This window comes from Rosa chinensis, chromosome 1 (assembly GCF_002994745.2).
Source record: "Rosa chinensis cultivar Old Blush chromosome 1, RchiOBHm-V2, whole genome shotgun sequence".
NCBI lineage: Eukaryota > Viridiplantae > Streptophyta > Magnoliopsida > Rosales > Rosaceae > Rosa > Rosa chinensis.
Window position 1 is genome coordinate 37575201 of NC_037088.1, and position 12205 is coordinate 37587405.

The 12205-nt window shown below is 37.1% G+C and overlaps 1 protein-coding gene across 1 annotated transcript; it reads left to right on the forward strand.

Annotated features, from left to right (window-relative positions):
• The first annotated feature begins 3825 nt into the window (after nt 1-3825).
• On the forward strand, nt 3826-6451 carry LOC112180580 (rac-like GTP-binding protein RAC2). Its single transcript, XM_024319134.2, has 7 exons — nt 3826-4116; nt 4292-4379; nt 4938-5047; nt 5192-5255; nt 5651-5715; nt 5860-5925; nt 6166-6451. The coding sequence occupies exons 1-7, from the start codon at nt 3982-3984 to the stop codon at nt 6262-6264; spliced, it is 627 nt and encodes a 208-aa protein (XP_024174902.1). The 5' UTR covers nt 3826-3981; the 3' UTR covers nt 6265-6451.
• The last annotated feature ends 5754 nt before the right edge of the window (nt 6452-12205 follow it).

Sequence of the window (12205 nt, forward strand, 5' to 3'; positions counted from 1 at the left end):
ACTTCTACCCATGATTATGGGAGAAAATAGAAACATACGACATCGAACACAATTGTCAACACCACGTAAAACATACACACACAGCCAGAGCCAGCTTAGAGCAGGTGCAACATGGGCGACAGAATAGGGCCCCCAAATTTTTGGGTCCTATTTCAAGTTCTAAGTAGGTTTAACGAAAAGGGCCTTCTGAAGGCATTGTTCAGGTGGCACTGAACTTTTCTTTTACCTCCTCTTTAGGAGTTCGATTCCCCCTATTGAATGTCTTTTGCTTTTTTTTTCCTTCTCCCGTTACCTTCCTCTACTTTCTTGGTTTTATTTTTTGGTGGATACTGCAAGGCCCATACTGTATTTATCTTTGATCCTTCGAATTCTTTCAATTTTTTATGTTATTTGGATAGCATCTTACTTATTTTCTTTAATAATTCAATTGTAATGTTGCTTCTTTTAATGAAATTTTTGTAACAAGCTTTAGTCCCCTCTCTCTGAATTTTTCTTTACAAGAAGTGAAAAGGTAATATAAGACTAAGATAAAAGATTTTTTAATCTAAAAATAATTTGTATAATATTTTCTCTATATAAAAAAAATTTTCAATAATATATTTATACACGACCGCAAAATTATTAATTTCGCACAGAGCCTCCAAAATTTTTGAGACGGCTCTGCACATAACAAACAAAATTGTCTACTTAAACTAGACACTATCTCCCAAGATCTATCAATCTACAGAGGAGAGAACTTGGGGAAGGAGTAAAACATCACCATGAAGACATGGAGGGAGGGGGAGAGAAAGAGAGATATATGCAAATAGAAAATGTGGTTGCAGTCAGACGGACTTTTTTCTGAAAGGAACGTGAGCTAGGATTGGTGCGAGCGGCGACTCTCTCTTGGATTGTGATGGCGGCGTATCTGAGTAGTACTTCAAAAGGTCAGAGGTTGGCAGGTGTGGTTGTGGTTTTATACCAACAGTCGGGGATCACTACAGTTTAACCAGATTCCCCAACTAGGGCTGCCTCGCGGTGTGACCGAAGTCTGATCTTGGGGCAACGATAAGTTCAGGCGATGGATTATTGGTGGTCCTCTGACCCCTCTTGTTTTCAAACACCTTTTTCAACAAGACAATTTCAACTTGTAAGCTAACCTGACACAATTTGGCCAATAACACCCTACAATTGATAGCTTGAAGTATCAAAGGAATGGTATGCATCCTCGCACTTTGACATAGTAAGATTTCTTGCCCTAATTTTTGTTTTTTTATCATTATTGATTTTTGTGAGTCGAACTCATGACTAAGTGAGACTTATGCCACTAGACCAAATAGTATTGCTTCCCCTAATTTTTTTATGGCTTATTTTTAAAGATTTATCCTATTCATAATTTTTTTTTTTTAACCCTACGGACTGTTACACTTAGGGTTGTTAATGGGTCGTGTCATGCCAGGTTCATACAGGTTAAAGTATTTGTCGTGTCACAGGAGACAAACTCAAATTCAACCCATTTAATAATCGTGTCAAAAATTTAAATTCAAACTCAACGTATTTATTAAATGGGCTACCTGTTTTCAACCCGCTTAACCCATTTGATAAATAGATCGTGTGTTAGACAAAATGACTCATTTCTGAGCGATTCCGTGAAGGACGTCACGGCGTTGTTTGATTAGGAAACATGGACGGCCGTTGGAGGTTGGGGATGGGGTGGCGAGCTCGGGCCATCCTTCTGGAGCTGAGCCCAATCTCTTGGGGCTGCTTGTTTGGCTTTAAATTAGGCTCTGGGGTGTTTTGCCCTAGGCCCATTCCTATGTTTTTTAGTTTATCTAATTACAATAATTCCTTGTATTAGGAAACTATGCATTTATATGCACTCTATGTACCTCTAGCGCCTCTGGAGTAGTACCAAAAGAGGGTTCTCGCTCTGTCTATGTATTTAATTGGTCTAATGAGTAGGTCTATAGCTATGTACCACTGTGGGTACTACCACTATCTTCTTGTTTACGGCGGAAAGGTATGTAATGGCCTGTTCTGGCTTTTTGTTGCAATATATTAGCACCCGATTTGGGTTTGATTCCAAAAAAAAAAAAAAACTCATTTCTGGGTTAGACACATTAACTAAACAAAAATGCACAAATTAATTAAATTTACTAAAAACTCCAGAAGACGAATATTCATGAATAATTAAATTCAATAATGATGAAAGAAAATATTTCAAGTTGTCCAATCCAAATATTAAATACTCCCAACATCTAAAATTTCAAAAATAAATATGGCATAATCTATAATTAACAGGTTATATGGGTTCACTTTGTGTTGCCAAGTTGACCCATGGCCAACCCGTTTATTAAATGGGTTATGGCGAGTTGACTCGTGGCCGACCTGCTTTTTAATTGTGTGGGTTCAAGCCATTTTATTTTTGTGCAGATTTCGAGTCGTGTTATCGGATCGTATCAGAATTGTCAGCCCTAATTACACCTTTACATTGGCTTAAAAAACTTTAGTGTTAGATTTGAATTTACATATTTACACTTTAGTCTTCCCTAGTTTTTCACCTACCTATGGGGAATTATTGTTCCTACTTCCTAGGCTTAATGGGCCCCTCTTTTGCTGGGCCAAAAATGAAGTTGCTTGCATTCGGTTCTGTAAAGTGTTTATTTTGTGGACTATAGTGGGAATCACAAACTTAACTTAAGATTTATTTATTTTAAATTTTTTCAATGGAAAACTTGACTTGAGATTTGAGTTCTATGCTGTTAACGGTTCTTATTGTTCGCTTTGTATGAGCTATCCCGGTAATGTATTATGTGAGTATAGTTATAATTAGTTGTTTTTGTCATACTCGTGTAGATGGTTATGTGTACTGTCTAAGTTTGTCTCAATAACTATGAAGAACAATATTGAGTCACTGTGAGCCATAGTGACTCAATCTTGTTCTTTATAAATATTTATCAATGGCTCATGAGCAAGATAAATTGTTATATGTGCTATCAATTCATGGTGAATTACCATGTTGTTCGAAATGTCTTGATTCATGGTGAATTACGATCTTAGGCCTCGTTTGGTTCACGAAAAGGAAAGTAATTCCTTTGTCTTTCCCGTGGGAAGGGAAATGAAACTTCCCAATAACTTTCCATTCCAATGTTTGGTAACGTAAGGAAAGTTATCAGGAAAGTTGTTAAAAAGTTTGTAAATAATATAATAAAATAATATGTTGTGAATAATAAATGCAAGGAAAGAAGGAGGGAAAGTGATTCATTTGGGGTTTGGAATGAACCACTTTCCCCCTTATTTTCCCTTCTTTCAGGAAATGATTTCCTTTTCTTTTGCATCCCAAACGCAGGAAAAGAATTCATTTCCTGATGCTTACTTTCCGCGAACCAAACGTGGCCTTAACCTTTAACAACGATGTTCGAGATGGATGTTGAACGCATCTGGAATGGTAAGATGAATATCAAACCATACCAAAACCAAATTGAATGACTAGATAGAAATGCATTTAACATGTTGAAACAGCACTATAGAAGCATCCTCAGTGATTAACCAAATCCTATCATTCATTCGTGTAGTCTGTGGTGTGTACATAATTCCGTATTTTGATTAACCATACGCTCTTCATTAACCCCCTACAGTAAGACAACATTCTTCATGAACAGTTAAAAAGGGGAAAGCATAGGTCAAGTAGCGGGCAATTTCAGTGTTTCACCATTTCTGTGTTTAATTAAGAGTATGTTTTTATTTCCAATGTGGGACTTCTGCCTTCTTTTTTCTCTATGACAGCTCAAATTAAAGTGATCTCAATAATCATCGCAATCTTTTCCTTCCCCTCTCAAAAGAGCTCGAAGAATTTTTTTTTTTTTTTTGCCCCACTTTCTCTTTTCTCCAACCACCGTCTCATTATTAGTGAGAGGGAAACACCGGGACTTTTCTGAAATGGGTTCTTGATTTTCTCCAACAGAAACCATTTGAGAGTGACACAGAAAAGAAAGAAATCGTATGGCAACTACCAATACTACAGCAAAAGAAGCATCTTCATCGACATCAAAGTTCATAAAATGTGTGACAGTTGGAGATGGTGCTGTTGGAAAGACTTGCCTTCTCATCTCTTACACTAGCAACACTTTTCCTACTGTATAAAGTTTCTCACCTTCAATTCCCATATAAATCCCAGTCCTGTCATTTCTGTTAATGGCACTGTGTTTCTTTCCTTCATGTCTTTTCCCTTATTGTTGTTTTCTTCATGGTTTTAATTTCTGAAGGATATCTGTTCTTTCTGTTTTCATGAACTTTTTCTTCTTCTTGACAGGATTATGTTCCGACTGTATTTGACAACTTCAGTGCTAATGTTTTGGTTGATGGGCAGACTGTGAATCTGGGTCTCTGGGATACTGCTGGTACTATTTCTCTCTGTCTCTCTTAGGATTTTGATGCTTAAGGAGGTTAAGTACTTTCTCATAGCCAATCGTAGAAGTCGATAATCCCAAGTTTCGATATTAGTCTAAGAATAATTAAAACTGTTATTGATTAATGCTATTCCATAAATTTTCCAACTCCTTCACAATGATATTTTGATGTTTCAAACATGTCAAGCTTGAGTAATGTGAGAAAAAATGGGAGTGAACACCACACTTGCATGAGATCCGGAAAAGGCCTGAACTAGGAAAAACAGAGTGAAATTTTTATCATATATTGGAAAAAATAAATGCATTTCAATGGTAGCTCATCCATGTGTAACAACCATCAAAGACAACCTCAATGAACTTTCTCTTTTGCTTTGGAGGAAAAAAAAATCACCTTTGGAAAAAAATAGTACCTTTCTGAGCTAATTAACTCTAGCATATATGGATACAATGCATACATGATCATATTGTTTGAAGTGGTTATAAAGCACTTCTCCAATCAATGAGTGCTTGATACTGTTAATTAGTATTTAAAGAACCTATATCATGCAGGTCAAGAAGACTATAACAGGTTGAGGCCTCTTAGTTACAGAGGAGCTGATATTTTTCTTCTTGCCTTTTCTCTCATAAGTAGGCCTAGCTATGAGAACATATCAAAGAAAGTAAGCTCCTTTTTCTCTACCAAGATTCTACCCTAAACTCAAAATTCACTTTTTCAATTTGTACATGCACCAAATGTATAATACTAATCAGATTCTATGTGTTCTCTCTTCTCTTTTGACCTGTTGCATGTTATGTTGGAGAAGTGGGTTCCAGAGCTTAGACATTATGCCCCATCAGTGCCCATTATTCTCGTGGGAACTAAACTAGGTATCCATTCTTTCCACTACCAAAACCAATTCAAATTGGATTTGACAGATATGCCTTTCTTTTCCCTTAAGTTTCACTCTATGCTCTAAATAATTGAGTTTGATTAAAAGGAAGGCTAAAAGTGAAGAATGCAAAACATTTCGTTTTATCTGTCTCAATTTGATTCTCAAACACTTTTAATATTAAACTATGTATACCCAGGGGATGTGCTGCTCTGCTAACTCGTATACTAATTAAATAAATACTGATGTGCACTGTGGAACAAGGGATTGGACAAAGAATCATCAACTCATACTAATGAGTTACCATACATATGCTTTTTTTTCTTTGTTGAGATGACACATGTTTCATTCTATTCATAATATTTCACATATATGCTTCAACAAAATACACAGATCTGAGAGAAGGCAGACAGTTCCTAATGGATTACCCTGGGGCATGTACCATCTCAACAGAACAGGTAGATTTCTCCCCCAAAAATACTGATTGGTCCTTGTTAATATTTCTGGTTGGCTATTAAGAAGGCAAATGAACAAAAGGAAAAGTAGTAGAGAACAAACTATCATTGAATATTAATCTTGTTCAATCTCTTTTTATATGTTAGGGTGAAGATCTAAAAAAGAGAATAGGGGCTGTGGCATATATAGAGTGCAGCTCAAAGACACAGCAGGTATATGTCTCACATTGTGCATATGTGCTCAAGAAATTCACAAAAGAGTCATCCGTTATTAGGAACAAGAAAAGGGCAAGTGAAAAAAGTCATCATCAACACTTGGTCTAGCTACTTGACCTGTCTTCAGTTTAACACTTCATTGCAAACATAACATTCATTAAACATTCAGAAACAGTTAGAACACATGTGGGATGCAATTCGTATGTGCTGAAAATATATATGTCACTAAAATTGCAGAACGTGAAGGCTATTTTCGATGCAGCTATTAAGTTGGCTCTCTATCCTTCAAAGTCCAAGAAGCAAAAGAGAAAACTGATGCCCTGTAATGTTGTTTAACCTAGTATATATTTCTCTGTTCATTCTTTTCTTCCCCATTTCTTTGTGGATTGTACTTCTATTCTTTTCTAGGAGAAAGTTTGCAACATGCATTAATTGTGTTTTTACTTGTAATGCTATCAATAACCATCATGTACGTACGCTAGACCATTTCAGAAACTGTATATGCTCCATTGTGCGCACGTTATTGAGTTTCTTTTTTAGTTACCATTTCCTTGGTCGAAACTTATGCCATCTTAGATTTCAACATTCGCACAAGCCTTTTTACCTTCTACTGTGCGCACGTCATTGGCCAATAAAAGATAATTCATCAGTACATTGGTTGCTACTTGGTGCCCAAATCATGTGGCATACTATATCAAAATGTTTCATTACATGATGTGCCTATGCCACATGAGCTGGGATGGAAAAAGATGGTTCACTTAGTATCATTCATAAGAAAAATACCACTGCAATACCATGACACTTCATTTATAATTGTTGCTGTTGATCCAGGTAGGAATTGGCAAACAACAGAGGAAAAGGCCTAACGAACGTACCATGTTCCAATTGAATCTGAACAAAATCACCGAACTGCGGGCCTCTCCTCTCAGCACATCCTTTCGTGAGAGCATTCGAGACCATCCTACTTGTTAACTGCCCTAGAGAATTAAAGCGTTCGGCTAAATTATATATGACCATCTTCTCTAACCGTCGAGCATGATAAAGCCATATAGCTTGCAAATATGATTCCGTTAGACCCACTGGAGAGCTCTATGGTTCCCTCCTTCAGCTGATGGATATGTGCAAGGTTTTGAAATTTCCAGTATTGCAAGTGAGACGCAGATGACTAAGAGCAAGTTCACCCGTTGGGTCACCGGGTCACTTACTATTCACTGCTTTTTAGTGTATATTTTCATTCTCTGGGTCACGAAATACACTGTGTTCGTGACCCAGGGCACGAAATACACTGTGCAGGTCACCATGGTGACCTAGAACACTGTACAGGGTGACCCAGGGCACGAAATACACTGAATAGTGGGTAACACTAAGAAGGCAACAAGCAAACCAAAAGAATATTATTAGTCACAATTAAAAACAAAAGGGCGAAAAATGACAACTTTATCACTTCTTTAAAATGAACAATATGTACATGACATGCCAAAGTGTTCAAATCCAAGGGTGGATAGAGGTGAACATAGATAATTAAAATTACATTAGATTCATAGCGTGGTGTTGGTGCGGAAAATTCGGTAAAAATTCTCCTCATTTACTTTTTTACTAGAGTAAGAGTGAAAACATTGCAGTCAATGTCTTCACGCCCTCCGCATTCAGATCGATATAGGCAAGTCAAACCGGCCGGAAGAAGAAGAAGAAGGAGTACTTGCAAAAGATACTATGAAGCCTAAGTTAGTGAGTGTTTGAATTGTAGTAGTTGTAGATGGGATTGAATATTACTTACCTCGAATGTTCATCTCAGCAAGTATTTTTTTTTAATACAATTTCACCCCCTAACTCGGGGCCTAAAGCTATTTTATTTATAATCTGATAATAAAATAATCACATCCTCTTGTTTGTGAAAGAGCTCATCCCTGTTGTTCCTTCCCAACTAAGAAAAAACGAACGGTTCCATAAAAATTAAATTACCAATGACGGTTTCCAAGTCAAATTTCAATTTCATGACGTAAAAATCAGTGAGTAAATATTGCCAGAGCCTCGAAAAGCAAGGCGGCAAAAAGAATGTATACAAGTATTAATATGTGAGCTTGAGCATATATCTTAAGTACTAGTATGTATAATGGTGTGCAAAGTCTGCAAGTCATGTGTTAGTAGATTCATTACACCACTTTCACTCCCCCACATTGTCTTGATCAAGACAACGTGGGGGAGTGCTTCCCGCTTGCTACAAATTCGGCCGAACAAACTAAATCCGCTGACTGGTTCTGCTTTATCTTTATCTAGATCCACCTCATCTAAATTCACTTTGAAGGAATTTCACCTCATGACTTGGACAAGCCTCGAGGGGATTGTCCCTCACTTGGATATACTTCAAAGCATGCTGACATAGAAGCAAAACACCAAAATCGATGTGAATGTTATTCTATATATGAAATCAATATAAGAATAAAAAATCAATGAAGAAGGTACTTTTGGAGAATTGGGTTTAGATCTGGGAGCATAAAGAAATGAAATGAAATGAATTTTGGTAGAATTGAAGGTTGAAGGTATTGATGGAAGAGCAGAGAAGGCAATGAGATTGAAACTGGTTTTTTGGGATGACAGTGAGAGAATGTGCAGGTATATAACAGTGTTTGAGTTTGGTGATGAGGTGTAATCCCATTTAAATAAATAATACCACATGTCAATATTTTATTAACTCGTCAAACCATGTCAACTCAGCATGCTGACATGGCTTGACCGTAGCACAGAAAAATTTCTCGCCAAGATATACACATCCCTTATATTTTTTTTTGTCTCATTTTTTCATCAAACTTCCATCTATGCCTCTCTTCATTAAATAAGTAAATGAGAAAAAAAATTTAAAAATTAGGTCGGCTATGTATCACAATTTTGTATTTAATACATGCATTCTTTTACTATAATTTTGTTATTTATTGTAGAAATAATTACTAATTAATTCCGGCCATGTTAATATGGTAATTATTAATTATATTTCTTCTTTCTCACATCAATAAGGTTGGTACATCACTAGAAGATTGAATAACTTAATTTTCTTACCTTTATTATTCTTCAAGTTGAAAAACCTCATGCCTCTAAGATTTTTAAAGATTCAATACATGTCAATATCTTCATGATCCATATAGTCATGGTCAATAGTAACATCCTTAAAGAATGAGCCGTAGTGGTTGCTTTGCTAACGAAGTGATTGATGATGATGTATTCACGTATCCAAAATATATTTGATGGTTTTATAACTTCTTTCAATAAGTTTAAACTAATTTGGAGGGGGGGGGGGCAGTTGAAGGCAAGCATGCATGGTACTTCTTGCATGTGTCTCTAAGGGATAACTAAATAAATGATCTGAAAGAAACGAAGAGGGTTGGAGATGGGGTCAGGAAATGGGCAAAAAGTTTTTGTTATTCTGTTTTCACTCCTAAACTCACATTTAGTGCCTCTCTACATACTTGAAAAATGTCTGTAAGGTATGTATCTTGTTCTTGGACAGTATTCTTCATCTTTTTAGTTATATTGTCATACTAATCTCATGATACCTTTTCACTCTCAACTATTACATTTCTAAATTACCTACTAAATAGTTATATGTAAGTGTGGCTTGAAGGAAAAGCTAAAAATAAGTCATATCTTCTACGATCATAGGTATAATATAGTAGAAAACCTAACAAAAATGTATGATACCCAAAAAAAAATAATTATTCTAATAAAGAGGTGTCATACAAAAAGAAACAAAAAAATAAACCTTTGTTTAAGGAAAACCAAAATTGGGAGAGAATTGAGTTGCACTTTCATTGATAATATGGGCTTCTTTATATAGAGGTTACAAGACATAGAATTAGAGTTGTACAAGGAAAGATAATCGTATAATTAATCGAATATCTATGAATATTTCTGAGAATATCTCTAATTTAAAACTCTATTACAACTAGGTCAAGTAACCTAGAGTTTGGGCCAGACACATATTCTGGATTTACTTGAACACTCCCCCTTGTGTCGCCCAAACGTGATGCTCCTCTCGTTGCCTCATTAAAAACCTTGTCGAGTAATAAAAACCCTGTGGGACCAAAATAACCTCGGTTGAAGGGGAAAAGGAGCACAACACACCCTTCACATTTCGAGACCATACATATAGACATCTCCCCCTGATGACAATGGTCATGGGAGTTCGGATAACTTCCGCAAACGATGCTATCAATATGTTTCTCGAAAGTGGAATTTAGGCAATGACTTAGTGAGCAAGCCTGTCATACTGTCCTCAGACCGAACCTAGTTCACTTTGATCTTGAGGAGAGTCTGTTGTTACTGATTATGCTTGGTGTTGTCGTTTTTGATATAGCCTTCCTTCATTTGTTCAAAACAAGCAGCATTATCCTAAATGCTCGTAGAATCATCTGTGGTAGACTTCAAACCACAATTGTTCAAATATGCGCAATTATGGATCTAATCTATATACATTCATGAACCATTTCGTGAAGAGAAATAATCTCTGCATTGTTCGAAGATATAGCGACTAGGGTCTATTCTGTAGACCTCCAAGATATCGCGGTCTTACCCATGGTAAGCACTTAACTAGTTTGGGAATGACTTTTGTGTGGGTCAGAGAGATACCCAACATCAACAAAACCTTCCAAAACACATCTCATTTTGGGATGGGGATAGTGAACGCAGGCCAGTGTTGGCAGCGTTCCTGGTGTGTGAAGGGTCTGAATCCATCATCTCTCTATAGAGATAGAACAAGCCTATATCAATCGTACATCTCAAGTACTGAAAGATATCTTTTACACCAATCTAATGGCATCGCGTTGGCGCAAAGCTATACATTAGCTAACAAGTTCACTGCAAATGAGATGTTTGGTCTTGTGCATTGAGCTAAGTACAATTATGCGTCTATTGTACTCAAGTAAGGCACTTCTACCCCTAGAACATCTTCATCATCATCCTTTAGACGAAGAGGATCCTTTTCAAGATCAAGACTACAGATGATCATAGGGGTGCTTGAAGGTTTGACCTTGTCAAAATGCCTAAGCATCTATCAACACGATGCTCAAGTTCCAAACCGAGAGATAATTGTGTTCTCCCAAAATCCTTAATCTCAAACTCGGATTTCAAGTGTTTAACGGTTTCCCTTAACTCTTTAAGGGCTTCTAATAAAGATCATGTGCAACATGAACCGTGATAAGATCCGAATCTTGTTATGGACACGAGCGGGCATATCCTTTCCCAATCAAGAAGTCACTTTAGTGAGCGTTTCAATCTTATTGCAAACGCGCTCCTTGGTCTAGAGTCACTTAACTTGGGTAAATGAAGTCCACCATGAACCTTCATGTATATTCCGTATCTAAATCCCTATAAAGATACGTAGTAACCACATTTGTAAGCTACATGATCAGTTATTCGGAAACTACCAAACTGACAGGGTAGTTGAGTGCAATGACATCCATTACGAGAGAATATGTCTCATCGTAGTCGATTCCACGGCATTCTGTGAGAAACCTTGCGCCATAAGGCGAGATTACTATCTCTTAACGAAGACCCATTAGTCAACAGGTTTTATGTCAAAAGGTGTTGACATTACTAGCTCAAAAACCTTCCTCTTCGTTAGAGAATCCAACATAACCTAGATCGCATCTTTCCATTTAGGCCAAATCTCTCTACGTTGGCATCCATTCATCAACAGAGCATGGTTTGATATCATCGGACTCATCAAACTCATGCGCAACAAAATGTGCAACTACATCATCAATTATGATGGAGTTTCTATCCCATGTCTCATGTACACTAGTGTAATTTTCATAGAGCTCTATATTCTCAGGAATAGGTTCTAACGTTGAGGCATCCCCCGACGATAACCATAATCCGGAAGATTCTCATGAGACGGATTTTGAGTCTTGATGATCAAAGGATTGAAATGTGCCAAAGTATCTTTCGAACCCACAGGCCTCCCACGCATCTTAGCTGGGGCCATGGCCTATAACGCCAGAGTATCACTCTTTTTGACATTGGCGCTATGCCTACCTCCATGTAGGGTAGCGCTATGTCCTCTCTTAGGGATGTCCATCCTTGCAGGCGTGTTTGCAGCAGATATGTGTGATCTCGTCCCTTTAGTGGGGATCGAGATATGACATAGTGGGGACAGACCACTACAATTCCTATCGTTCCTGCTGAACATTCGTATTCTTATCTCCCCCTAACGATGGGAAGACTGTCTCATCAAAGTGACATCCACAAATCTAGCGGTAAGGAGATCGCCTAGCAAGGGCATTAA

What these genes read in the sequence shown, in the direction of transcription:
- LOC112180580 (XM_024319134.2), top strand. Translation starts at nt 3,982, where the DNA reads ATGGCAACTACCAATACTACAGCAAAAGAAGCATCTTCATCGACATCA. An exon ending in ATGAGAACATATCAAAGAAA is followed by an intron (nt 5,048 to 5,191) that starts GTAAGCTCCTTT and finishes ATGTTGGAGAAG; the next exon opens with TGGGTTCCAGAGCTTAGACA. An exon ending in TCTCGTGGGAACTAAACTAG is followed by an intron (nt 5,256 to 5,650) that starts GTATCCATTCTT and finishes CAAAATACACAG; the next exon opens with ATCTGAGAGAAGGCAGACAG.